The sequence below is a fragment of the Ranitomeya variabilis genome, chromosome 8 (genome assembly GCF_051348905.1).
Source record: "Ranitomeya variabilis isolate aRanVar5 chromosome 8, aRanVar5.hap1, whole genome shotgun sequence".
Classification (NCBI taxonomy): domain Eukaryota; kingdom Metazoa; phylum Chordata; class Amphibia; order Anura; family Dendrobatidae; genus Ranitomeya; species Ranitomeya variabilis.
This window is the reverse complement of record NC_135239.1, coordinates 92030187-92055907: the sequence shown is the minus strand read 5'-3', so window position 1 is coordinate 92055907 and position 25721 is coordinate 92030187. Positions and strand designations below refer to the sequence as shown.

The 25721-nt window shown below is 45.7% G+C and overlaps 1 protein-coding gene across 2 annotated transcripts in view; it reads left to right on the top strand.

The window, feature by feature from the left end:
- Nucleotides 1–25721, top strand: part of CFH (complement factor H) — a 919877-nt gene that overhangs the window by 649077 nt on the left and 245079 nt on the right. For both annotated transcript variants that reach the window (XM_077276558.1, XM_077276556.1), the window contains exon 18: nt 7275–7448. In XM_077276558.1, the coding sequence (XP_077132673.1) occupies nt 7275–7448 (174 nt within the window). The remainder of the gene's footprint in view (nt 1–7274; nt 7449–25721) is intronic.

The following is a 25721-nucleotide window of genomic DNA, read 5'->3' as shown; positions in this document are numbered from 1 at the left end:
ATTTCAGTAGTGATTGGAGGGGTAACCACCTTCTTGTTGATAGATTCTAAGGTTTGCAATCTGCCCAAAAGTTCTCTTTTTTCCTTCTCCTTTCCTTGTTTCAGGATAGACGCTTGTTGTAATAACACCCCCCTTATAACCGCTTTATGTGCCATCCACAAGGTTTCATCATTGATCTCCCCATTGTCATTTTTATCAAAATATTCCCTTACTGCAGAACCTACTATCGAAGATACCTTTTCATTCAGGAGTATTTCCTCATTCATGCGCCACCTGAATATGGGCGTATGTTGATAAGACAATGAAATCTTAAGATATATGGGGGCGTGATCCGACCATGTTATCAGACCAATCTTTGCTTCCATACTCCTTAATAAAATGTTATCATCTACCAGGAAATAATCTATTCTGCTGTATGTGTGGTGTCGGTGGGAGAAAAAAGTATAATCTCTTTCTGATGCTTGGACATATCTCCAATAATCATGATAATGAAATTCGAGAGCTAATGATCTCAACTCCCCTCGACTCCGCTCACCCCCTCGAGAACTGTCCATCTCTCTGCTCATAGGAAGATTAAAATCCCCACAAACTATTTTACCTCCTTTTCCAACTGCCTGTATTTTTTTAAATACCTTTCTAATGAATTTTCCTTGGCCTCTGTTCGGTGCATATATTGTCGCTAATGTATGTAATATCCCATTTAAAGTACAGGACAAAATCAAAAATCTCCCTTCTGAGTCTACATATGTCTGTAACACTTCACATGCCACTGTGTGTTTAATTATAATACAGACCCCACATTTTTTAACCGTATTATTAGAAAAAAAAATATGTGGAAACTGATTATGATGAAATCTCCCATTATCTATTTCAAGCAGATGTGTCTCCTGTAAACAAATTATTTCTGCTTGTGATTTTAACACCTCTGACCAAACCATGCTCCTTTTACTAGGGGAATTCATGCCTTTACCATTTAATGACATTATTTTTATACTCATTACAACATATATGTATCTTCTGCTATAAAGTCCTCCACCTCCTTACCCTTTGAACTAATCCTATTAAATACACTGGTATCCAACACTATAAAACAAGCAGTTATCTCCGTCTCTTTCAGACCCAAAGCTGCACTGAAATATAACAGTATGTTTATCTCGACGCGTTTCTCCGAGGTCGGTTCATCAGGGCTGACCCGATCCTGTGGTTTTTGGATGGACATTGTTCCCCACCACTGTACCGCACGGTGCTTCCAAGCGGTTTATCTTCTTACCCGTCATTCAGATAAGTGGTGTTTTTCTAGTATGTCTCCTGATGAACCGACCTCAGAGAAATGCGTCGAGATGAACATACTGTTAGAATATATTAGATTGGGGATTTACACTCATTTTTGTGTTTTCTTATTTATATAGACTAGGTGCTATGGTTTATACTTATTAGCCTTTGCACGCTCTGCCTTTTCTGAGAGCCTGTTTGCAATTTTGCAGTGGTTTCCATCTGGCAGCGTTAGGGCCTATTAGGGCCAGCCGACGAGAGCGGGGGCGCCATTTGCACAGGAATTTGTAGGGTGCCAACCCCCGCAAATAGGCAGTGTGAATATAGGTACAGATAATCCCATAGGGAGCCTACAGGCTAGATAGGGTTATGTGCAATTATGTACTAAGTATGTGCTACTGTTGATTCCAAAAGAGCACACGTACGCATTATTATGGTTATGTGAGTCAAGTACTTGGCACACTAGTCATTGTTATCTGTTTGTCTGTTTGTATGGTCTGCTGTTTGTCTATCTATTCCACACTTGAGGGTTGTTTAGGGTGAGTCAGGGCTAGTCTACGTTGAGCGGGGGCGCCATTGCACAGGTTTCATAGGGTGCCAACCTCCGCAGCAAGGTAGGGCATAGATAGCCTACACATTAGGGACTGAGAGCACCCTGTATCTTTACTTAGCCAAACAGTAGCCTTTTTTAGGTCGTGATTGTTGAATTTTATCTTTAATATTAGTAAATGTTACGTTTTATTGTGTATTGGATTTATTTGTGAATTTAGTGCTTTAGTCGGTGAAATAATTGTCTCTTTTGGGCACTTACATTAATTGCTTCTGTGATACCGGATCGGCCGAAACACGAAACCCAATGCAAGTCATTGGGAAATCTATATATTTTTATATTTACTTCAGCGCGATATATGTGAAAAGCCGGTAATTCAATTGCCGGCTTTTCATTTCTCCTGCCTAAACCTGACATGATATGAGAAATGGTTTACATACAGTAAACCATGTCATATCCCCCTTTTTTTTTGCATATTCCACACTACTAATGTTAGTAGTGTGTATGTGCAAAATTTCGGCGCTGTAGCTATTAAATTTAAGGGTTAAATCACGGAAAAAATTGGCGTGGGCTCCCGCGCAATTTTCTCCACCAGAGTGGTAAAGCCAGTGACTGAGGGCAGATATTAATAGCCTAGAGAGGGTCCATAGTTATTGGCCCCCCATGGCTACAAACATCTGCCCCCAGCCACCCCAGAAAAGGCACATCTGGAAGATGCGCCAATTCTGGCACTTGGCCACTCTCTTCCCACTCCCGTGTAGCGGTGGGATATGGGGTAATGAAGGGTTAATGCCACCTTGCTATTGTAAGGTGACATTAAGCCAAATTAATAATGGAGAGGCGTCAATTATGACACCTATCCATTATTAATCCAATTGTATGAAAGGGTTAAAAAAACACACACACATTATTAAAAAGTATTTTAATGAAATAAACACACAGGTTGTTTTAATATTTTATTGCTCTCTCAATCCACCTGAAGACCATCGTTCTATAACAAAGGAAAAATAATAAACCAACAATATACATACCATCCGAAGATCTATCACGTCCCACGATGTAAATCCTTCTGAAGGGGTTAAAATATTTTACAGGCAGGAGCTGTGCTAATGCACTCGCTGCTGCCTGTAAACCCCGGCGAATGAATGAAGGTAATGTAGGTCAATGAAATGTAGTTACCTTCATTCGTGGTGATGTGCCCCCTGCTGGATGTCCTCATATTACCTCGAGCATGGGAACTTTTACCAGGCTGCAGTTCATGAGGACATCCAGCAGAGGGCGCATCACCGCGAATGAAGGTAACTACAGCCTGCTGACGCTTACCACTAGCTGTTCCATAATGGGACACCTCGTGTGCAACACTGGCAGCTGCGGATGGAGTGGTCGTGCGACTGCGGTCTGTGGACGAGCTCTCGCTTCTGCTGGAGGAGGAGGAGGAGGGGTGGCGAACACCTACAGCCAACTGTTTCCTAGACCGTGGGCTAGGCAGAACTGTCCCACTATGGCTGTCCCCTGTGGACCCTGCATCCAGCACATTAACCCAGTGTGCCGTGATGGACACGTAACGTCCCTGGCCATGCCTACTGGTCCATGCATCTGTTGTGAGGTGCACCTTTCTACTGACAGATTGCCTGAGTGCTTGGACAATGCGGTCTTTGACATGCTGGTGGAGGGCTGGGATGGCTTTTCTCGCAAAGAAGTGTCGACTGGGTAGGTCATAGCGTGGCACTGCATAGGCCATCAGGGCTTTGAAAGCTTCACTTTCAACCAACCGGTAGGGCATCATCTCTAACGAGATTAGTCTAGCAATGTGGGCGTTCAAACCCTGTGTACGTGGATGAGAGGCTGAGTACTTCCTTTTCCTAATGAGAGTCTCTTGTAGGGTGAGCTGGACTAGAGAGCAGCATATGGTGGAACTAGTGGAGGTGGTGGTGGACATGGCAGACTGAGAGAGGATTGGTGATGGTATTCTTGTTGTTGGCCTACATACAGTGTTTCCTCCCAAGAACCTGGTGATTCCCTGACTGCTTTGGCCTTGCGACGATACCTCCACATTTGCTGCAGGTGGTATCGTAAACGGTGGGCTTACAGTGAGGGAAGAAATGTAGCATTGCTGTCTAGCTTCATTGTGAGCGGGTGCAACAACATTACGGGACTTTCGGTAGTTAGTCCAGGCTTGCAAGTGCATGGTGGTTAAATGTCTATGCATGCAAGTTGTATTTAAATTTTTTACATTCTGACCTCTGCTAAAGGTCCTTGAGCATTTCTTACAGATCACTTTGCACTGATCATTCGGATCTTGGTTAAAAAATTGCCAGACTGCACTCTTCCTACTATCGAATAGCTTTTCAGGCATTGCACACTGTGCTACTTTAACCGGATGGCCACGCTGTCCTTCAACTGTTTTTTGTTTTGACACACGTTTTTGGTCAGATACAGGCCTGCCAGATGAAAGCTGTTGCGATGTTGATGCCTGCTGCGGCTCCTCCTCCTCCTCTTCAGAGCTACTGCCAGCGGCACCCTGTTCCCCCAATGGCTGCCAATCGGGGTCAACAACTGGGTCATCTATCACCACCTCTTCTATGTCCTGTGCACCTTCCTCTGTGTCACCTTGTGAGCCGGTGCTATAGCGTTCGGGACGGGGCACCATAGTCTCATCAGGGTCAGATTCTGGCTCAGTACACTGCGAGGGCAATGTTGTGATCTGAGTCAATGGAACAGCATAATTATCTAGCTGTGGCTGTGCATCTGTGCACTCTATGTCCGATTCATCTTGTAATGGGCATGGCCTGTTAACAATTTCCCTTTCTAACCCAGGCACGGTATGTGTAAAGAGCTCCATGGAGTAACCTGTTGTGTCGCCTGACGCATTCTTCACTGTTGTTCTGGGTGAAGGACACAAGGAAGCGACTTGTTTTTGACCGGGAACATCCACTGACAACGCGCTGCTTTTAAATTTTGCACTTTCCGAAGAGGAGGCGAAAGAGGCAGAGGCAGCAAGGAAAGCCAAAACTTTTTCCTGCTGCTCCGGCTTTAAAAGCGGTTTTCCTACTCCCAGAAAAGGGAGCGTTCGAGGCCTTGTGTAGCCAGACGATGACGCTGGTTCAACAACTCGAGACTTAGGGGCTATATTGCTTTTCCCACGACCACCTGATGCTCCATGACCACCACCACTACCATCATTACTAGCTGGCAATGACTGCCCACGGCCACGACCTCTTCCACCAGACTTCCTCATTCTTGGGAAAATGTAACCAAACTAACAATCGTTATATGGTCCTGTAAAACCAGGTAGAAGGTGTATGTAAACTTGTTGTGAATTTAAAACTCCCTTTTTTATGTGTGGGAGACAGCCAAAAATCAGGCCCAATGTATTACGCTACACAGTTTGATTGGCAGAAAGAGGCTGGCAGATATGCCACTAACAGGACTGACGCAGATGCACACACTGGCAATATAAATCTCCCTCTTTATGTGTGGGAGAATGCAGGAAAAAAACAGGCCCACTGTATTACACTACACAGTTTGATTGGCAGAAAGAGGCTGGCAGATATGCCACTAACAGGACTGATGCAGATGCACACACTGGCAATATAAATCTCCCTCTTTATGTGTGGGAGAATGCAGGAAAAAAACAGGCCCACTGTATTACACTACACAGTTTGATTGGCAGAAAGTGGCTGGCAGATATGCCACTAACAGGACTGACGCAGATGCACACACTGGCAATATAAATCCTCCCTTTTGGGGGGGGGGGGAAACTAGTGAATAAATCAGGCCCACTGTATTACAGTATAGTTTCTGTGGGAGAAAATGACTGGCAGAGATACCACAGACAGGAATGGCACAGATGCACAGATTTGGCAATATTACTCTTACTTTTTTTTTTTTTTTGGGGGGGAGACTAGTGAATAAATCAGGCCCACTGTATTACAGTATAGTTTATGTGGCAGAAAATGACTGACAGAGATACCACAGACAGGACTGGCAGAGATGCACAGATTTTGCAATATTAATCTCCCTTTTTTTTTTGGGGGGGGAGACTAGTGAATAAATCAGGCCCACTGTATTACAGTATAGTTTCTGTGGCAGAAAATGACTGACAGAGATACCACAGACAGGACTGGCGCAGATGCACTGATTTGGCAATTTTAATCTCCCTTTTTTTTTTGGGGGGGGGAGACTAGTGAATAAATCAGGCCCACTGTATTACAGTATAGTTTCTGTGGCAGAAAATGACTGACAGAGATACCACAGAAAGGACTGGTGCAGATGCACTGATTGGCAATATAAATCTCCCTTTTTAGGTGTGGGACAGTGCAGAAAAATACAGGCCCACTGTTTTACACTACACAGTTTCAGGGGCAGAAAGTGGCTGGAAGATATATATAAAAAAAAAAAAAGGGACTGTACTACTATTACTATCTCCCTACAATAATCTCAGAAAAGTATGGCAGGCAGCAATAAAAAGGACTGCTGCACACAAAAGTGTGGACAAACAAACAAGATAGCTGTGCAGAAAGGAAGGAGCAACAGGATTTGTGCTTTTTAAAAAGCAGTTGGTTTGCACAGCGGCGTACAAACAGCAATGCAGCTATCAGGGAGCCTTCTAGGGCAGCCCAATAACTGATGAAGAAAAATCTAGCCTCCACTGTCCCTGCAAAGAAAAGGTGGTGTTGGACAGTGGAAATCGCTACAGCACAAGCGGTTTGGGGGTTAATGTACCCTGCCTAACTCTATCCCTGCTTCTGAGGAAGCGGCTGCAACCTCTCCCTATGCCCAGATCGGCAGCAGTAAGATGGCGGTCGGCGTGCACGCCCCTTTATAGCCCCTGTGACGCCGCAGAAAGCAAGCCAATCACTGCCATGCCCTTCTCTAAGATGGTGAAGACCAGGACCTATGTCATCCTGCCTGCACTCTGTGTACACCTTCATTGGCTGAGAAATGGGCTGAACGCGTCATATGAAACGTGACTTTGGCGCGAAGATTGCCGACCGCGTGGCTGACCCCACACTGGGATCGGGTCGGGTTTCACGAAACCCGACTTTGCCAAAAGTCGGCGATTTATGAAAATGACCGATCCGTTTTGCTCAACCCTACTCATCACCAGTAAACGCTTTTGTATAAAGATTTAAATACATTTCACTAAGCATGTTTAATAATTTTTTCCCTTTGTAATGTCTCATTACACATTACTTAATTCATAAACAGCTAGGGTTTGATTTTTTTTGCCTGTGTGGATTGGATGGGTTGTTACCAACACCTGTTGAGAATTTCAATAGAACCTTTAGAAACATATTTACTTACTCATTGGTGTAGTGTCCTAATTGTACTTTTATGTACTCAAATAGCATTTTGCAGAAATTTTCACACTTTTGTCAATGACCTAATAATCTGTTTTTTTTTCTCTTGAGATGTTTTAACAATGTTTTATTTTGCTTTTACTTTTTAGAAGATTCATGTGAAGGGGCTCCAGTAGTTTCAAATGCATTTGTTGTACAAGATCAGAAAATATATAAACATGGTGAAAGTGCTGAATTTACATGTAAAGATAACTATGGATTTTCTGGAGGAGATTCAGCAAAATGTGTGGAAGGAAAGTGGATGAATGTTCCAAAATGTGTTGGTAAGTAAAGTATATTACATTGAAAACATTTGAAGAAAAGGGGAAACAGGAAACCTAACCAATGTCGATAGTTTCGTGATATTCCCACAACAATGGGATAGTAGAGGCACAACTCAGTAGACAATAGATATATACAACCCCCAAACCACTAATTATAGCAAAGAGGGAAAAGAGTATCTTATACCAAATATTATATTTTATTAAAGTACAATACAAACAAAGATAATAAACAGAATGAAACTGCCGAAGCAGGACTGCAAGGGAATCCAGAAAAAAATTATTAATAGCAACCAGCAAGCCTTAGTATAGTGTTCAAAATCACACATCTGAATATTGAAAAAATAAGAAAAATTGCTATAAAATGAGTCCAAGTTTTGGAGTGCCAACAGTCACTCAGGTTAAGACATATGTAATACTGGGTGCATGTACTGCTGGTCAAAAACTCACAATAAGGACAAAGTAGTTGCACGAAATTGTATATAAAATGTGTATAAGTAAAGTGCTGAGTACTGCAAATGGTGCACTGGCCACTAGTGGGCTAAGCTGCATATAATGAGCCGGTACTTACTGGTGCAATGTGCTGTAACGAGACCCCGGCCAAAGAACCTCCAATTGTTTACCTGCTACAGTCGGGGTGAGGGAGAGCCTGTCAGCTGATATTGAAATGGACATTCCTGCTGTTTTTAATGGATTTTAGATACTAAGCACACCCCATCTTTCTTAATCCACCATAACATCTCCACCTGCACCTCTCTCACAGTCCAGCAGCTTGTCGTGTTCACCCTACTCCACCCTGTGTCAGCACAGTGGCCAGCACTCGTTTGTGAAGTTGTACTCAAGTATAAGATTGTTTCCTCTTACACATGCCAAAGTTAAGAGCTTGAACCTCACCATCTTCAATCTATTAATAATACTAACCTTTATTTATATAGCACTAACATATTCCGTAAAGCTTTACAAGTCAGCAGTTCATATAAAACAGTCAAAGATTACAAAGTTTACGATAATCAAACAATTAAAGCTAAAATAATGATGACCCTGCTCCTCGGAGCTTACAGTTTACAATGAGGTGGGGGTGACACAAAGTACAGGTGCTTATTTACAATGATGGTCCAACCATCTTGAGGAAATGACCGGTAGATAAAGGCTGCATGAAGCTTTTGCTTAGAGTTGAGTTAGATGGTGAATTATGTTCAGATAAGTAGAGAATAGGTTATAGATAGAAAGGACTTTGATTAGGGAATGTGATAGGCCACCCTAAACAGATGTGTATTGAGGGAGCACCTAAAATTGTGTACGTTGTTGTTACACTCCTAATTTCATTGCAGAGAAAGGGTAAGAGGTGAGTTATCTAGGTAGGAGATTGAACTGGGCAGGACAAAGTCCAGGTAAGGGCTGTTACCATCTTTGTGTGTCTCAGAGGTCACAAGAAGTGGCTAGAGATAGAAGCAGGGATGTGGTTGGGTAGGTGGGGCTGTTGAAGTCTCACAAAATAAGGGTTGGCAATTCTGAGGACATAAAGTGTCGCAGCAAGGCAGAAAAGTGGTCACGTTAGTGAGTGGGTAAGCCTGGGAGACGATATATTACCACTACTTGGAGGGAGAGTGGATGGAAGTCCCTGATGGTGTGAAGCTCCAAGGAAGAATGATGTCCAATGGGTCTATATTTATAACTTAAAATAAAACTGGCTTGTTGGTGGCATCAAGGAGTGTTGGGTTATCTTGGAGTTAGTAATGATCGTACGGCGGGATATACACATTCCATCTGGAGATGGATATTCCTTACACTCACTGTTAGTTTTCTGAGAAACAATTATTGTGAACAGCCTGTGGCCTCCTCTATTAATTGGCGCCCAATCAAATAATTGTCTGGATGAGAGAGCCCAGCTGAGGCTCTTCGCTACAAAGATCATAGCAGGTGTTTCTGCGTGAGTCACAGCATATGATCTCTGTGATTATTGCATGGCCAATCCAATCTGTTGGCCATGGAAATGCAGCCTTTCTGCCTTGTGGATACAGACAATTCCGAAAGTTGATGGCTGTTGCAGTCCTCCAGAGACAGTTGCCAATCACATTACTTCTTTAAGAAAGCTGTGCCTGCGCTATACCAGCATGTCGCAGACAACATTACTCGCTCCCTAAAAAAATCTATGTCTGCCAGGGTGCATTTTAACACTGACACCTGAATGAGGAAGCATGGACAGGGGTGTTACATGTAGCTTACTGTTCACTGGGTGGCTCTAGTGGCTGTGGTGGCAGTCAGGGAAGAGGCTGCTCCACAAGTCTTGCAATCCCCGAGGCTTGCAGGGTGCTTGGTGATAGAGAATTAAACCACTACACACCATAAGATGGAGAACTAAAATACTAGACAATAGGGGTTGGAGAACTAAACTACTAAACAGCTTGGGTTGGAGAACTAAGCTAATACATACCAGGCGATAGAGAGCTAAAGCACTATACACCAAGGTGTCACTAGACATCAAGTCTTGGAATCCCGAGGAAATGTGAAACATACCTTCAGATAACACTTTCTCCAGTGCTTCTGCTTCCCTCACCTCCTTCAGGGCCTAAACCTGCGCCCTTAGCCCTTGCCGTAAGGAAACACACATTTCAACAATCCACAGAGTATCCCCTCCACCTCCATACTGCGCATCCAGGATTCACTGCAATCAGGCAGTGTTTAAATTACTATGCCTTGTAGATCGCAGTCATTCAGATCAAGAGTTGTTGACAGCTCTCCATGCTGAGTTTGAGCAATGGCTGTCTCCACTCAACCTGGAGCCATGGAAGACTGTGTGTGATAACGATGCGAACCTGGTGGAGGCCCTATGCTAACCTCACACACGTGCCTTGCATGGCTCACATCCTCAACCTGATGTTAGAGCATTTCCTCTGCCACTGTCCCTGCCTCGATGTTCTGCTGCAGAACCCACTGGCGTTGTGTGCTCACTTCCACCATTCCACTTATGTTGGTATAGAGATCTTTTGGACTACCGGTTAATATGCACTGTGACTACATCGTGGAATTCAACTCTGCACATGCTGCAGCCACTGTGGAAGCAGTGCTGATACCTAGTGCAGTATGACATTTAACATAGCCTGGCACAATGCAGTAGGAGTGGACACAGATGAATGTCCTCTGCACTAGATATGAGCAATTTTTTGGGGAAATGATTGCCAAACATAAATTCTTCACAAATAAAATTCATGATCGGAAACCCGAGTAAAATTTTATAAAATCGGTAAAAATCGGTAACATTTGGTAAAAGTACGGGAAAGTATTTTGCTTGCCACAAAAATATTTTCAGCACTTTAGCAACGATAATGGAGGTGTATAATGGGCGTTTGGCACATGTTTGATGAGGTGAGGGGGCTTGCAGAGCTCAGAGGAGTGGTGTTTTTGTAAGCACAGCAGTCATTTTTTATTTTTTTCCCTAGTTTTATGTGTGCACATTGCAGCTAGCCAATCAGGGCACAGGAAACACCCACAATGTCTTGACACAACGGTTTGTGTCATTGGCTGCGGAAATAACATGTCCCTCTGCATTTAAATAACAGACATCTTGTATTAGCACCATTTTGACACTGATACAGCGCAGAGAGGCTGCTCCTGATGCTGCCACTCTTACTAGCAAGATTTCAGCTATTTAGTTAGGCAGTTGTATATCAGTAATGTAGCTATATAGTGTCCATTGGGGCTGTAAGGCTGTGTGCACACGTTGCGGATTCTTTGCATTTTTTTCGTGTTTTTTTGCTATAAAAATACGATAAAAATGCTTAAAATACGCATGCATATGCATCCCATTATTTAGAATGAATTCCGCAATTCTTGTGCATATGTTGTGTTTTTTTCCGAGAAAAAAATGCATCGTGGAAAAAAACGCAGCATGTTCATTAATTTTGCGCATTTTGTGCAGATTTCCCACTATATTATTGCATCCCAGAACCTCCGGAAAAAAAAAAACACAAAAAAAGCGCAAAACACGAGAGAAATATGCGAAAAAAACCACGAAAAATCCGCATGTGGATTTCTTGAAGAAAATGTCCGGTTTTGTTCAGGAAATTTCTGCAAGAAATCCTGAGGTGTGCACATAGCCTAAAACTTACCCTCCGGAATTTTTTTGGGGGGGCATTATTGAGGATCTCAAAGTAGGCAGGACACATGTCCTACAAGTGTGGTGTTGTTAGGTGTTGAGTTCCCGCTGCTGCACAGTGGGAATCTCGAACCATGTCCGCTGCGGTCTCCCATTCTCCTCCAGCCACAGTCGATCCCAGCAGCTGGCTCAAGCACATACTGTGCGTTTGGTTATAGCTGCCTTTCCAGGCTCAGCTTTTATACCCAGCATTGATCAGCGGTGAGCAGACGATCCAGGGACTAAGTCCTGCTTTTCTTCTACTGAGCATGCCCATGGGACGACCTCACATTGGAGGTCGGGGGTCACATGCTCAGTTCCTGTAGCATCTCCGATTGGATCACTATGAAGGTCCCAGAAGGCTACAGCTATAAAAGGTTTGCATGGTCGCTTGGCCATGCACTAGTATAAAACTGAAATTGTGTGTGTGTAGATGTATGACTAAATCTGGTGAAAGCTCCTTAATCATTCCCATCCCTAGTGAAAGTACTTGGGTGATTGAGCTACCTAGCGCCAGACTGTGCCATCCAGCACTAGGCACAAGCTACAGCGTCTGTTAGCAGCAACCGCCAGTGTGGCATCGTGCGCAATCAGTGCACTTTCCTGACCCTAGTTAGGGTGGTTAGTGGCGTCCACCAGAGCGGCGCTGTATGCACTCAGTGCGGTAAATGTTTTAGTTAGTCCTGTCCTGACAACCAGTCAGTGTAGGCTGGGAATTCCAGGTTGGACTCAGCATCTGACTCAGTGTGTCCTCAGGCAAGGGCTCAAAAGCCACCGAGGGTCAGAGAGAGTCCAATCACCAGTTTAGTGGGAGTGATTCATAGGGATCCCACTAGCGTCTTTTAGCTGCACCCTGTGACTGCTAACAGGACGCAGCGTATATTTGGCGACTCCGTGAAGCCACAGAGTTCACTTCCATTCACACTGGGTGAGGTATAAACCCACGTGTGAGCAAGAGTCCATCCACCATTACTCAGCAGCAGGTTCCATATCTGCACGGTGGACCCCTCTTATCTCCCTTTATATTATTTTGTGCGTTCCGCTAGCCCTAACAGTTGTGCACTGCTTCTATAGTGCTCCATGCACTGGTATAGCATTCTTAATAATATTATTTCAGTAAGCCAATGTAAAAAAGCCTGCTGTATCCCATATTTAGCTAGTTAGATAGTTGTATATCAGTCAGAAACTGATACTGTAGGCATCTAGTGTTCAGCGTGGCTGTTAAATTTACCTTCCCGCGCTTTTTTTTTCTTTTTTGGCCATATGAAGGTGCACAAACAAATCCAGCAGGGCATTTGTTGAGCACTGCTTCTATTGTGATCCATGTACAAGTATATCATTCTAATTCACATGTAGCTAGTGAAAAAATATTAAACAGCCTGCTGTATCCCACCTTGTAATTTAGTGCTGTGGTGAAATAAAATGGTCTGCAGATCTAAGGCACAATAAAAAAAAGTTATGTTTTTTTTCTGTTGCTAAATGTGAAGCAGCCTGCTGTATCCCATGTAGTCATTTTGTGGTGGTGATATGAACCTGTCTGCATACCTAAGGCACATAAAAATTTATAATTTTTCAGTTGCAAAAAGTTAGACATCCCACTGTATCACACTTTGTCATTTGTTTGGGTTGAAATTAGGCTGCAGAGGCCTGATCCAGAGGCACCTGACTTGAAAATTAGTTTGTAGCTTATAGTTTGTTAAAGAGGCCTGATCTTTGGTCCAAAAAAATTTCTTCTGTTAGTAACATAATACAGTAAGGGACCTAACTTTAAAAATAATTTGTAGCATCTAGTGTGTTATTGAGGCCTGATCCATAGGCCACAAACAAATTCTTATGTTATTAATGTCATACAGTAAGGGACCTGACTTGAAAAATAGTTTATATCATCTAGTGTGTTATGGAGGCCTGATCATTGGTGCAAAAATTTTTTATTTTTTCTGTGACTAACACGATACAGCACGCCATATTTTAACTTTGAATTTACTGTCGCTGAAATTCAGCTGTTTGCAGAGATGGTATAGATTTTAAAATCTAATTTTTGGCTGTTAATACTGTGCTCCTACCACACTATCTGAGCAACATGACTGAGAAAAAGTGAGGCTGTGGTGGAAGGGAAATTAGGCTTGGTGTTATAGCTGTACCTGGGGTAGGTGGTAATGTTTGTGAAAGTACTAGTGAAGCAACGTCACATCCTATGCAAAGACAACTAACAACTTATGTTACTGGACAGGCTACACCACTACCTTTCATTGGCAGCCGCACAGCGGTATGTCTTGTCGATGATGCCCAGAAAGAGCATGTACTTGAGTGGATGGCAAGTGCAGCTTCAATTGGCCTCTTCTCCTCTTCCTCCACCTCAACATCACACCCAGTACAGTCCACAGATGTGGCAACCAAATTCCCATTGCTTCCCCCTGCGTCCCAACTATCCAAACATTTAACTGACTGTACGAAACCACAGATGGGTGAGTCTGAAGAGCTGTTCACATATTCTATGCCATATTAATCAGAAGTGTACTCAAAAATTTGAAGAGTCAAAAGAAGGAAATCTGCACCGATGCCCAAAATTTTTTTAGCTTGGATCCGGAGCAGGAAGAAGTACAAGCATCCTGACCCTTGTCATAAGATGTTAACCCCTGGGGGGTGAGGTGATCCAGATGAGACTCCGATATCTGAGGCTCACGTGGACTGTACTGTGCTGTCAAGGCAAGAAGAGGAGGAGGGTGACTCCAATGGCGAGGAATGTGATAACGCAGAGGATGATGATGAGGTATTAGATCCCATTTGGCGTGAACATAGAGGCACACAGCTGAGTAGGTCATTTGAGGAGGAAGACAAGGAGGTTACATTGGGCCATCTGTCGCAGACATGTAGTGATGCAGCCACGATGAGCGATGTATCCTCAGCCACAACAGTGCCTCTGACCAGCAGTGTCTGTGGATTTGAAGCTCACAGGGGTGGCAAGGGTTGCTTAGCCTGGGCCTTTTTTGACACTGCAAAGGATGAGCCAACTCATGTAATCTGCGAATATTGCAAAAACAAAGTCGAGGTAAAAAGTGCAATAATTTGACTACTACATGTATGAACCTTCATATGCGCAATCAACATACTTTAGTGTGGGAATCCCACTGAGCAGAAATTCAGACCAGCGGACATGAACCACCATCAGTCGCCTCATCAATCGCATCTGCTGCTTCTTCCTCCTCCTCTGTTACTGTGCCAACTATTGAGATGCAGGTCCTTTATCGCACAGCCTCGGGTTCGTTACCCGATTGAGTCACACTGATTTAGAGGGCCACCTTCAGCTGTAACGGAAGCGGACATGCCTGCTGTTTTTGACCAATCTCAGAGAACGATCACACCACAAGTATCTTGATCCAGAGAAACATCTCCGCTTGCACCTCTCTCATGGTCCAGTAGTTTTTCCGGTTCACCATAGTCAGCCCTCTCACAGCATTGCAGCCAGCCCACGGTTCTGCAGAAGATTGATTCCTCCTATGCATGACAAAGCATTTTGTTGGCTACAGAAATGCTGCCTTTCCGCCTCATGAATACCGACGGTTTCTGAAAGCTGTTGGCTATCGCAGTTCCCCAGTACCAATTACCAAGTCACCATTACTTTTCTAAGAAAGCTGTGCCTGCGCTACACCAGCATGTAGCAGACAACATCACCCCTTCCTTGACAAAATCTCTGTCTTCCAGGGTGCATTTCACCACAGACACTTGTGCGAGTAAGCATGGCCAAGGGCATTACATCTTGCTGACGGGGCAATGCGTGACTCTGGTGGCTGTGGGGACAGGCGCTGCTCCACAAGTCTTGGAATCCTCAAGGCTTGAAGGCCAAACCTCTACATTTAACACTTCCTCCACCTGCACCCACAACCTCTGCCTTCACAAGACACATATTCCAACAGTGCATAGCGAACCCCCACCCCTTTCCTACTGCTCACCGCAATCAGGCAGTCATAAAATTGATATGCCTTGGAGATTGCAGTCATATAGCTGAAGAGTTGTGGACAGCTCTCCAGGCTGAATTTGATCAATGGCTGTCTTTGCTGAACCTACATCCTGGGAAGGCCGTGTCTGATAATGGAGCAAACCTGGTGGCAGCCTCACGGTGAGGCAAGCTCACACATGTGCCTTGCATGGCTCACGTCCTCATCCTTGTGGTACAGCATTAACTCAGCCACTATCCTGGCCTGAGTGACCTGCTTCAGAAAGCACATAAGCTGTGTGCTCATTTCCGCCATTCGCACCCCTCTGATCATCAACATGCATACAGAGGTCTTTGTCCATGCCAGTTAACAGGTTGATCTGTGATGGCCCAACGCAGTGGAAATGTGGCACATATCACGTTTACAGAGTGGGCAAAGATTAAAAACCTCTGCACCCTTCTGCACAGTTTAGAAATGGCTGCTAAGATGGTTAGCGCTGACGACGCCATCATGAGCATCACTATTCTGGTCATTTATATGCTGGAGCAGACTTTGAACAGCCTGCGGGAGGAGATGGTGGTCCAAGAAGAAGAGGAGGAAGTGGAGGAGACTTCGGAAGGGATAACATTGTCTCAAAGTTCAAGACTTTTGTCACACAGGCAAGTGCCAAGGGAGGGTGGATTACTGCAATCGAGGGAGCTGGTGATGATAACAGACAAACTATTATAGAAGGTGCAAGATCCAAGGAACAAATGGAGGAGGAAGATGGGTAAGCAACTTTTGGATGAAGAGGATAATCCTCCCATCTCTATTTTTTGGGGTTGGCTGAAGGGGATGGAGGAAACTAGCCTCATTGTTACCCAGCCACCAGCACAGCATGGGCTCGGACCTTATGATTGTGCCCCACATATGAGTGCCTTCTTGCTGCACTATTTGCTACATGATCCCTGTATAGTAATGATTAGGAATAATGCTGACTACTGGGTTACCACTTTATTAGATCCACATTATGAAACCACATTTTTCTGGATCATTCCCGCCCTAGAAAGGTACCCGCGAATGCTAGAGTATTGAAACACACTTTTATACAACCTTAAGAGAGCTTTTCCCCAAAACATCAGTGAAGCACACATATCGCATTGCAGCTGTAGGCTTCCAATCTCCAGCCCGTCATTTCATCAATGCCAAAACATTAGCAGCAGCAGTGGTGGGAGTGGAAGAAGCAATTTCTGTGAGTCCTTTGACACTATTTTTTGACCAACTCCTGCTCCAGCACAATAGAGTCCAAGTCTTAGATGTGGTGTACCGATGGAGAGGATGGTTCAGGAGTATCTAGAACTAAATATCAATACCATCAGTTAGGGTTTAGACCCTTTCACATTTTGGTCTTTCAAAATGGATGAGTTGCCTGAGCTTGCTGTTATGATCTGGTGGCCTAAGAGCAGCATGAGACGTACTCTGGAGAAGGTGGTACCTGTACTGACCGCAGACCCTGAACCTAACACCGCAACTAGAAGTAGCCGTGGAATGTACCTAGCGCTCCCTAGACATCTCGACACAGCCGGAGGACTAATTACCCCTAGAGATAGAAAAGGGAAAACTATCTTGCCTCAGAGAAAATCCCCAAAGGATAGGCAGCCCCCCACAAATATTGACTGTGAGAGGAGAGGGAAAAAACATACACAGACTGAATTGAGAGTTTAGCAAAGGAGGCCACTTCTAGCTAAATAGAAAGGATAGGACAGAGTACTATGCGGTCAGTATTAAAACACTAGAAAATATCCACCACAGAAAATACAAAAACTCCACAGCTAACTAAAGATATGGAGGGTATATCTGCATCTCCAGAGATACCAGCTTGGCTAAAAAAATCCTTATACAGACAAAGCTGGACAAGACAAAACATAGAAAAGAACTGAACAATAAGACCACAGCATGTGGACAGCAAAAACAAGGCCAGAACTTATCTTTGTTGAAAAGAAATGCAAAGCAGAAGAGACCAGGCAGGGATGTGAATCCTCCAGGAACAATGAACAACTGGCACTGACTAAAGGGTGAAGCAAGACTAAATAGTCCAGTCCAAATTGCACAAAGTGAACACACCTGATAAATGCTGTGATTCAGAGACAGCAGCGCTACCACTTACAACCACCGGAGGGAGCCCAAGAGCAGAATTCACAACAGCTTGCATCACATGCCTTGGAGGTATTATCATGCCCGGCAACCAGCGTCTCTCAGACCTAGTGATGAGCGAGAATACTCGTTGTTCAGGTTTTCCTGAGCATGCTCGGGCATCCTCTGAGTATTTTGGGGTGTTCTCAGAGATTTAGTTTTTGTTGCCACAGCTAGTCAGCCTGAATACATGTGGGGTTTGCCTGTTTATTAGGGAATTCCCCCATGTATTCATCCTGTCTAGCAATCATTCAGCTGAGGCAAAGAGAACTAAATCTCTGAGCACGCCAAAATACTCGGAGACCACCCGAGCATGCTCTGGAAAACCCAAGCAATGAGTATACTCACCCATCTCTACTCAGAACATGTCTTCAGAGCTGCTGGTGGTGTCCTGAGGGATAAGCACTTATGGCTGTCCACTGAAAGTGTTCACCACCTAACTTTCATTAAGATGAACAAGTCATGGATCTCCAAGAACTTTTGCATACCAATCGCAGACTGTACAGACTAGGTGATATTGCATTTTTTAGTGTGATGCATTATTGTCAGGTAACTGCACTCTGTGATATCTTTAGTGCCGCTTCTGTGGCTGCTGCTGCTGATGTTAACACAAATTTGTGGAAATGTGAACAGTCATGGTTAGTGTTGAGCATTCCGATACCGCAAGTATCGGGTATCGGCCGATACTTGCGGGTATCGGAATTCCGATACCGAGATCCGATACTTTTGTGGTATCGGGTATCGGTATCGAAACAACATTAATGTGTAAAATACAACATTAATGTGTAAAATAAAGAATTAAAATAAAAAATATTGCTATACTCACCTCTCCGACGCAGCCTGGACCTCACCGAGGGAACCGGCAGCGTTGTTTGCTTAAAATGCGCGCGTTTCCTGCCTCCCGCGACGTCACGGCTTCTGATTGGTCGCGTGCCGCCCATGTGGCCACGACGCGACCAATCACAGCAAGCCGTGACGTAATTTTGAGGTCCTGGAAGCTTAATTCTAGGCATTCAGGATTTTAAAATTACATTCCGGCTTGTGATTGGTCGCGTCGCGGTCACATGGGCGACGCGACCAATCACAAGCCGTGACGTCACGGGAGGCAGGAGACGCGCGCATTTTTAAAATTACGTCACGGCTTGTGATTGGTTGTGTGCCGCCCATGTGACCGCGATGCGACCAATCACAGCAAGCCGTGATGTAATTTCAGGTCCTGATGCCTATTTCTGCATTGAGGACCTGAAATTACATCACGGCTTGCTGTGATTGGTCGCGTCGCTGTCACATGGGCGGCACGCAACCAATCACAAGCCGTGATGTAATTTAAAAAATGCGCGCGTCTCCTGCCTCCCGTGACGTCACGGCATGTGACCGCGACACGACCAATCACAAGCCGGAACGTAATTTTAAAATCCTGAATGCCTAGAATTAGGCTTCCAGGACCTCAAAATTACGTCACGGCTTGCTGTGATTGGTCGCGTCGCGGCCACATGGGCGGCACGCGACCAATCAGAAGCCGTGACGTCGCGGGAGGCAGGAAACGCGCGCATTTTAAGCAAAGAACGCTGCCGGTTGCCTCGGTGAGGTCCAGGCTGCGTCGGAGAGGTGAGTATAGCAGTATTTTTTTATTTTAATTCTTTATTTTACACATTTATATGGATCCCAGGGCCTGAAGGAGAGTTTCCTCTCCTTCAGACCCTGGGAACCATCAGGGATACCGTCCGATACTTGAGTCCCATTGACTTGTATTGGTATCGGGTATCGGTATCGGTTTAGATCCGATACTTTGCCGGTATCGGCCGATACTTTCCGATACCGATACTTTCAAGTATCGGACGGTATCGCTCAACACTAGTCATGGTTGGTCTACATCTGCCGAGTTAGCTGTAGTTGAAGAAACGTCGGTCCCAATTATACTATTTCCATTCTCATGAAAGTTACTCCACTTCGGTGGTGTCAGGCCCTCATTTTTTTAAATATCAGCACTCCAAGTTGGGTGTCTATCTGCTGGATTAGGTGTAGTGAAAGACTTGTCGGTCCCTATTAGACTATTTCTACTGTGGTGAAATTGATGCCACTTTGGTGGTGTCTGCCAATAATTTGGAAATGTGAACACTCCTGGTTGGGTGTCCATCTGCTGTATTGGGTGTAGTGAAAGACCTGTCAGTCCCTATTTGACTATTTCTACTGTGGTGAAAATGATGCCACTTCTGTGGTTGTAAGGCCCTCATTTCTTTAAATGTAAACACTCCTTGTAAGATGTCCATCTGCTGGTTTGGGTGCAGTGAAAGACCTGTCGGTCCCTATTGTACTATTTCTATTGTGGTGAAATTGATGCCACTTTGGTGGTGTCTGCCAATGATTTTGGGAAATGTGAACACTCCTGGTTAGGTCTCCTTTATGCGTGTTGCCTGTAGCAGTAGGCCTCCGAGACCATCAGGCCTCCACTTCCTTGTACGCAACTACCCGTGTTACTATCCTTAAATTTTTCTGACAATGGTAGTGTTAAGGCTTCAATCGACCAGCCCGGTGATACTCACCTCACTCGCCGGGGTGCCACTGATCGGGGGCTATCCAGCATCTCTCTGTACTTCCTGCTTTCCACCCATGTCGGGGATCCAGTCACTCGCACACGTGCGCTTGGCAGCATAGGCTGCGGCCGCGCGCTTCCGCAGCGCTTAATGCAGCCAGAAGATCCTGACTCGGAAGCGGTTCCCTTGCGTGGCGGCGCTCACCAAGTATTTCAGGCCGCTTCCTGCAAGGGGAAGCACTTGATTATTTCGCTAGTGTCTGTCTTGGGGCCAGTTTTGGCATCAGTATGGGTGCTCTTCTATATCTCAGGTCCCAGTGTGCACTCTGCTCTCTCCTGCTGCCAGCGTGCTTCCCAGTGTGCACTCTGCTCTCTCCTGCTTCCAGCATGCTTCCCAGTGAACTCTCTGCTCACTCCTGCTCCCAGCATGCATCCCAGTGTGCATCCTGCTAACTCCTTTTCCCAGTCTGCATCCCAGTGCGCTTCCTGCTCACTCCTGCTTCCAGTGCGCTTCCCAGTGCATGCTCTGCTCTCCCCAGATCTCAGTTTGCCTCTCTGTGTGTAGCCTGCTCACTTCTGTTTCTCCTTAGCTTTCCTGTGCATTCCCGGCTCTGACCTGATCCCAGCTCTGCCTCAGTCTTTTTCAGCATCTGCCTTCCCTGGGCTCTGATGGTCCTGGATCCGGTTCAGTCTCCTCAGCCTCTGGTCCTCGGAACCCGTCCCTACATCCCAGCTTCTCGCTTAAGTAACCAGCTTCCCTGTTTGTCCTCAGCTCCTAGTCCCATTCCTCTGTGTCCCTTGTCCGCCTACGGTTTCACATTGGTCTCTGTTTCCTAGGAGTCATCCCCCTGGGTGCCAGCTACCATGGTTCTCTACCATCCTGAGCCTGCCCCTGATGCTGCCTGTATACGGGTCAGTCTCACTAGGTCAGCTTGCTCAGGCTGGGTTGGTATCACGGCCCAGAGGGTCCGCTCTAGGCATGGTGATAGAATGATCAGGCCATGGATCTCGCTGGTGCTTCTGCATGAGAATCAGAATCGCATTATATCTTTACTGCCACAGCAATATCCCACCTATCAGACTAAGGTGGCACTTGTGGTTTCACACCTGGAGGGGGAGGCTTTGGCTTGGGTAAATCCATTGTGAGAGTGTAAGGAACCCATAGTCTCTCAGATTCCAATCTTTTTGTAGACCTTCCATAGAGGGTTCGATGAACCGTGTCGTCTGGCCTCTACCACTGAGTCCTTCTTTAATCTCCGCCAAGGATCTCTTTCTTTTGGGCACTATGCCATTTGCTTCCGCACCTTGGCCTCTAAGTTGGGGTGGAATAACGAGGCGCTGGTCAGAGCCTTTTGGCAGGGGCTGTCGGGTCGAATCAAAGATGAGCTCGCTGGCTGAGACACGCCAACCTCTCCCGAAGATTTAATATCTCTCGCCACGTGTATTGACCTACGGTTCCAGGAGCGCACTTGAGAATCTGCTTGAGAGAGGAGGCCTAGTCACCCGCCTCTTGCCGGCACCAGGTCATCCGGTCCACGATCTATGGAGTCCACTTCCGCCGCTGCTTCTGAATTGATGCAAGTGGATTGGCTCAAAATTGTGGAACAGCAACATAGAGAAAGGCTCGCATAAGGTCTATGTCTATACTGTGGAGATCCTTCCCATCTACTTCGTTCCTGTCCTGTGCAGCCGGGAAACTCCTCCACCTAGGACAGGTAATAGAGGCCTCCCTAGGTGTGTGTGATTCCTCTCTACCTTTAACGCTGTCTGTTCAGTTGTGTGTGGGTCTTAAGTGCTACTCCAATGTGGCTTACAAGGATTTAGGCATGGCAGGGAACTTCATTAGGCTTGAAGAGGTTGAAAGGTACCAGATTCCTGTTAGGACCCTGGAGAATCCCCGGTTCATTGCTTCCGTGGATGGCAGACTTTTACAGGAGTCTGTTACCAAGGTTACCGAGGAACTGAAATTGCAAGTTGGAGTTCTGCATCGGGAGAGGATTGCTTTTATGTTCTCTCTAAAATGTCCCGTGCTCTTCTTCTAGGTCTCCCTTGGTTAAGGTCACACGAGCCAACCCTTAATTGGCATTCTGGAGACACACTTCATTGGGGCCAGTTCTGTCAGGAGAAGTGTCTGCTGAGAGTCTGACCAGTTGGAATGTCACAGCATCCTCCTGTCCCCATTGGGTTACTCTCAGCCTACTGGTCTTTCATGGATGTCTGCAGCAAGAAGAAGGCAGAGAGTCTTCCGCCAGATCGGCCATATGACTGTTCGATTGAGCTCATTCTTGGTTCGACCCCTCCTAGGGGCAGAATATACCTCCTCTCTCCAGCTGAGACCCAGGCCATGTCGGAATACGTCCAGGACAATCAGGACAGGGGCTTTATTCGGAAGTCCTCTTCTCCCACAGGCGCGGGATTCTTCTTTGTTAAAAAGAAGGACGGCTCCCTTCGAACCTGTATTGACTATAACATCATGGTCAAGAACAGGTATCCTCTGCTGCTTATCCTGAAGCTCTTTGATCATTTGAGGACAGCACAGATCTTTACCAAACTTGATCATCGTGATGCCTACAACCTGATGCATATTTGCGCTGGGGATGAGTGGAAGACCACATTTAATAAGCAGGATGTACATTACGAGTATTTGGTCATGCCCTTCGGCCTCTGCAATGCGCCCACGGTATTTCAGAAGTTTGTCAAAGACATATTCCAGGACCTCCTATACTCATGCGTTGTAGTGTACCTGGATGATATTCTCGTCTTCTCTCCAGATCTGCCATCTCACAGACAAAACATTCGCCATGTGCTGTCGTGTTTCAGGTTGAACCGTTTCTATGCCAAGTTCGAAAAATGTGTTTTTGAACAGACCTCTTTACTATTTTTGGGATACAAAATCTCTGAATTCGGCTTAAAGATGGATCCGGAGAAAGTGTCTGCCATTCTCAACTGGCCACTGCCTCTCGGGGTTAGGGCCATCCAACGGTTCCTTGGATTTGTGAACTACTACAGGCAGTTCATTCTGCACTTTTCCTCATTATCTAAGCCAATTTCAGCTATTGTTCGCAAGGGAGCCAATTCCCACGTTTGGCCTCCGGAGGCTAAGGATGTCTTTTTGTCTCTGAAACAAGCCTTTGCAGCCGCCCCTGTGCTTTTTCGTCCTGAGGCTAGCAGACCATTCATTTTCCAGGTGGATGCCTCCTTCACAGGAGCCAGAGCAGTGTTTTCCCAGAAGTCCTCTTCCGGTTGCTTAGTTACCTGCGTTTTTTTCTTCAAGGCATTTTCTACAGCCGAACGCAACTACTCTATCGGTGACAGGACTGCTGGCCATTAAGCTAGCTCTCAAGGAATGGCGTTACTTACTTGAAGGGGCAGTACACCCTTTCATGATTTTCACTGACCACTAAAATCTGTCTTACATCCGATCTGCTCAAAGACTCAACCCTCGGCAGGCCAGGTGGTCTCTGTTTTTTGCCCACTTCGATTTTGAACTTCACTTTTGGCCGGGCAATAGAAACGTCAATGCTGATGCTCTGTCTAGGTCCTTACAGCTGGCTAATACAGAGGACACATTATCTCACGTTATCGATCATTCCAGGATTATCATGGTGGTGCCTCTGAGTCTTGCTACTATATCCCCAGGGAAGACGTTTGTTTCACAGAGTGACAGAGAAAAAAGTGTTACTCTGGGGTCATTCATCTTAGTTTGCTGGGCATGCTGGGATTAAGAAGACTTTCTCTCTTATCTCTCACCACTATTGGTGGTCCTCTCTACGCCAAGACATACAAGATTTTATAGCTTTCTGTCCATCCTGCGCCAAGAACAAGATTCTGAGGCATCTACCCTGCGGTAATCTGCATCCTCTTTCTGTTCCAAATGCCCCATGGCAGGATATAGCCATGAATTTCATCACTGATCTCCCTCCCTCCTCTAGTTGTACGGTTATTTTGGTGGTCATGGATCGTTTCTCTAAAATGGCTCACTTAGCTCCTCTGCCTGGATTGCCCTCAGCTTCCGAATTAGTCAAGATTTTTATTAGTCATATCTTCAGGATTCATGGATTTCCGCAATGCAACAGGGGAGTTTAATTTACTTCCCGCTTTTGGAGGGCTCTATGCAAGCTTATGAAAGTGACTTTGGACTCTCTTTGGCCTATCACCCCCTACCAATGGTCAAGCAGAGGGTACCAACCAGATCCTGATGTCATACCTTCGACACTTTATTAATACTCACCAAGAGAATTTTTCCTCCGGCAAAATTCGCATTTAACAATCACCCCAGCGAGTCTTCTAACAAGTCTCCTTTTTTCATGGTCTCGGGACAGCACCCTAATGTGCCTCTGCCGGTTCCTCCAGTCTCGGGCATGCCTGCAGCTGACTCTCTGTCCATGGAGTTCTCTAAGATTTGGGAGGAGACCAAAGGAGCAATCGTTAAAGCAGGTGTCAGGATGAAGAGATATGCTGATAAATGACGCCTGGACCCACCTCCTTATCTTCCTGATGACAAGGTATGGCTCTCATCCAAGTATATCCCACTTAAGATTCCTTCCTACAAGTTGGGTCCTCGATACATATGTCCCGTTGAGATCTTGGGATGAATCAATGACACGGCCTATAAGTTGAAGTTGCCTGCCTCGCTCCATTTTCCCAACACCTTGCATGTCTCCCTTCTTAATGGTGTTTAACTGCTATCATTCTTCTCTCTGTCACACTCCTAGCCCTGTGAGCATTGGGAACATTTATACTCACTATGAAAAAGGTGAGGGGGAGAACTTTCTTCTTGATTTATTGGAAAGGGTTTGGTCCTGAGGAGAGGTTGTGGGAGACTTGGAAGAACATCACTGCACCTCATATTCTAGGTAGATTTATTTCCAACCTTAAAAAGGGGGGATGTAAGGAGGGGGGTTCTGTTATAGCTCCAACCCCCCGGCCCCGTGATACTCACCTCACTCTCTGGCGTGCCGCTGACCGGGGGCTCTCCAGCATCTCTCCTGTACTTCCTGCTTTCCGTCCATGTCAGGGATCCAGTCGCCCGCGCACATGCGCTGCACTGCTCAGGCTTCCACAGCACTTTATGCGGCAAGAAGATCCTGACCTGGAAGTGGTTCCCTTGTGTGGCAGCGAGCACGAGGCATTTCAGGCTGCTTCCTGCAAGAGGAAATGCCTGACTAATTCACTAGTGTCTGTCTTGGGGCCAGTCTTGGCACCAATACGGGCGCTCTTCTATATCTTAGGTCCCAGCGTGCTTTCTGCTAACTCCTGCTTCCAGCATGCTTCCCAGTGCGTGCGCTGCTCACTCCTGCTCCCAGCGTGCATCCCAGTGCGCATCCTGCTCACTCCTGTTCCCAGTCTGCATCCCAGTGCGTGTCCTGCTCACTCCCGCTTTTAGTGCGCTTCCCAGTGCACACTCTGCTCTCCCCAGATCTCAGTTTGCCTCTCTGTGTGTAGCCTGTGCACTCCTGTTTCTCCTTAGCTTTCCTGTGCATTCCCGGCTCTTACCTGAT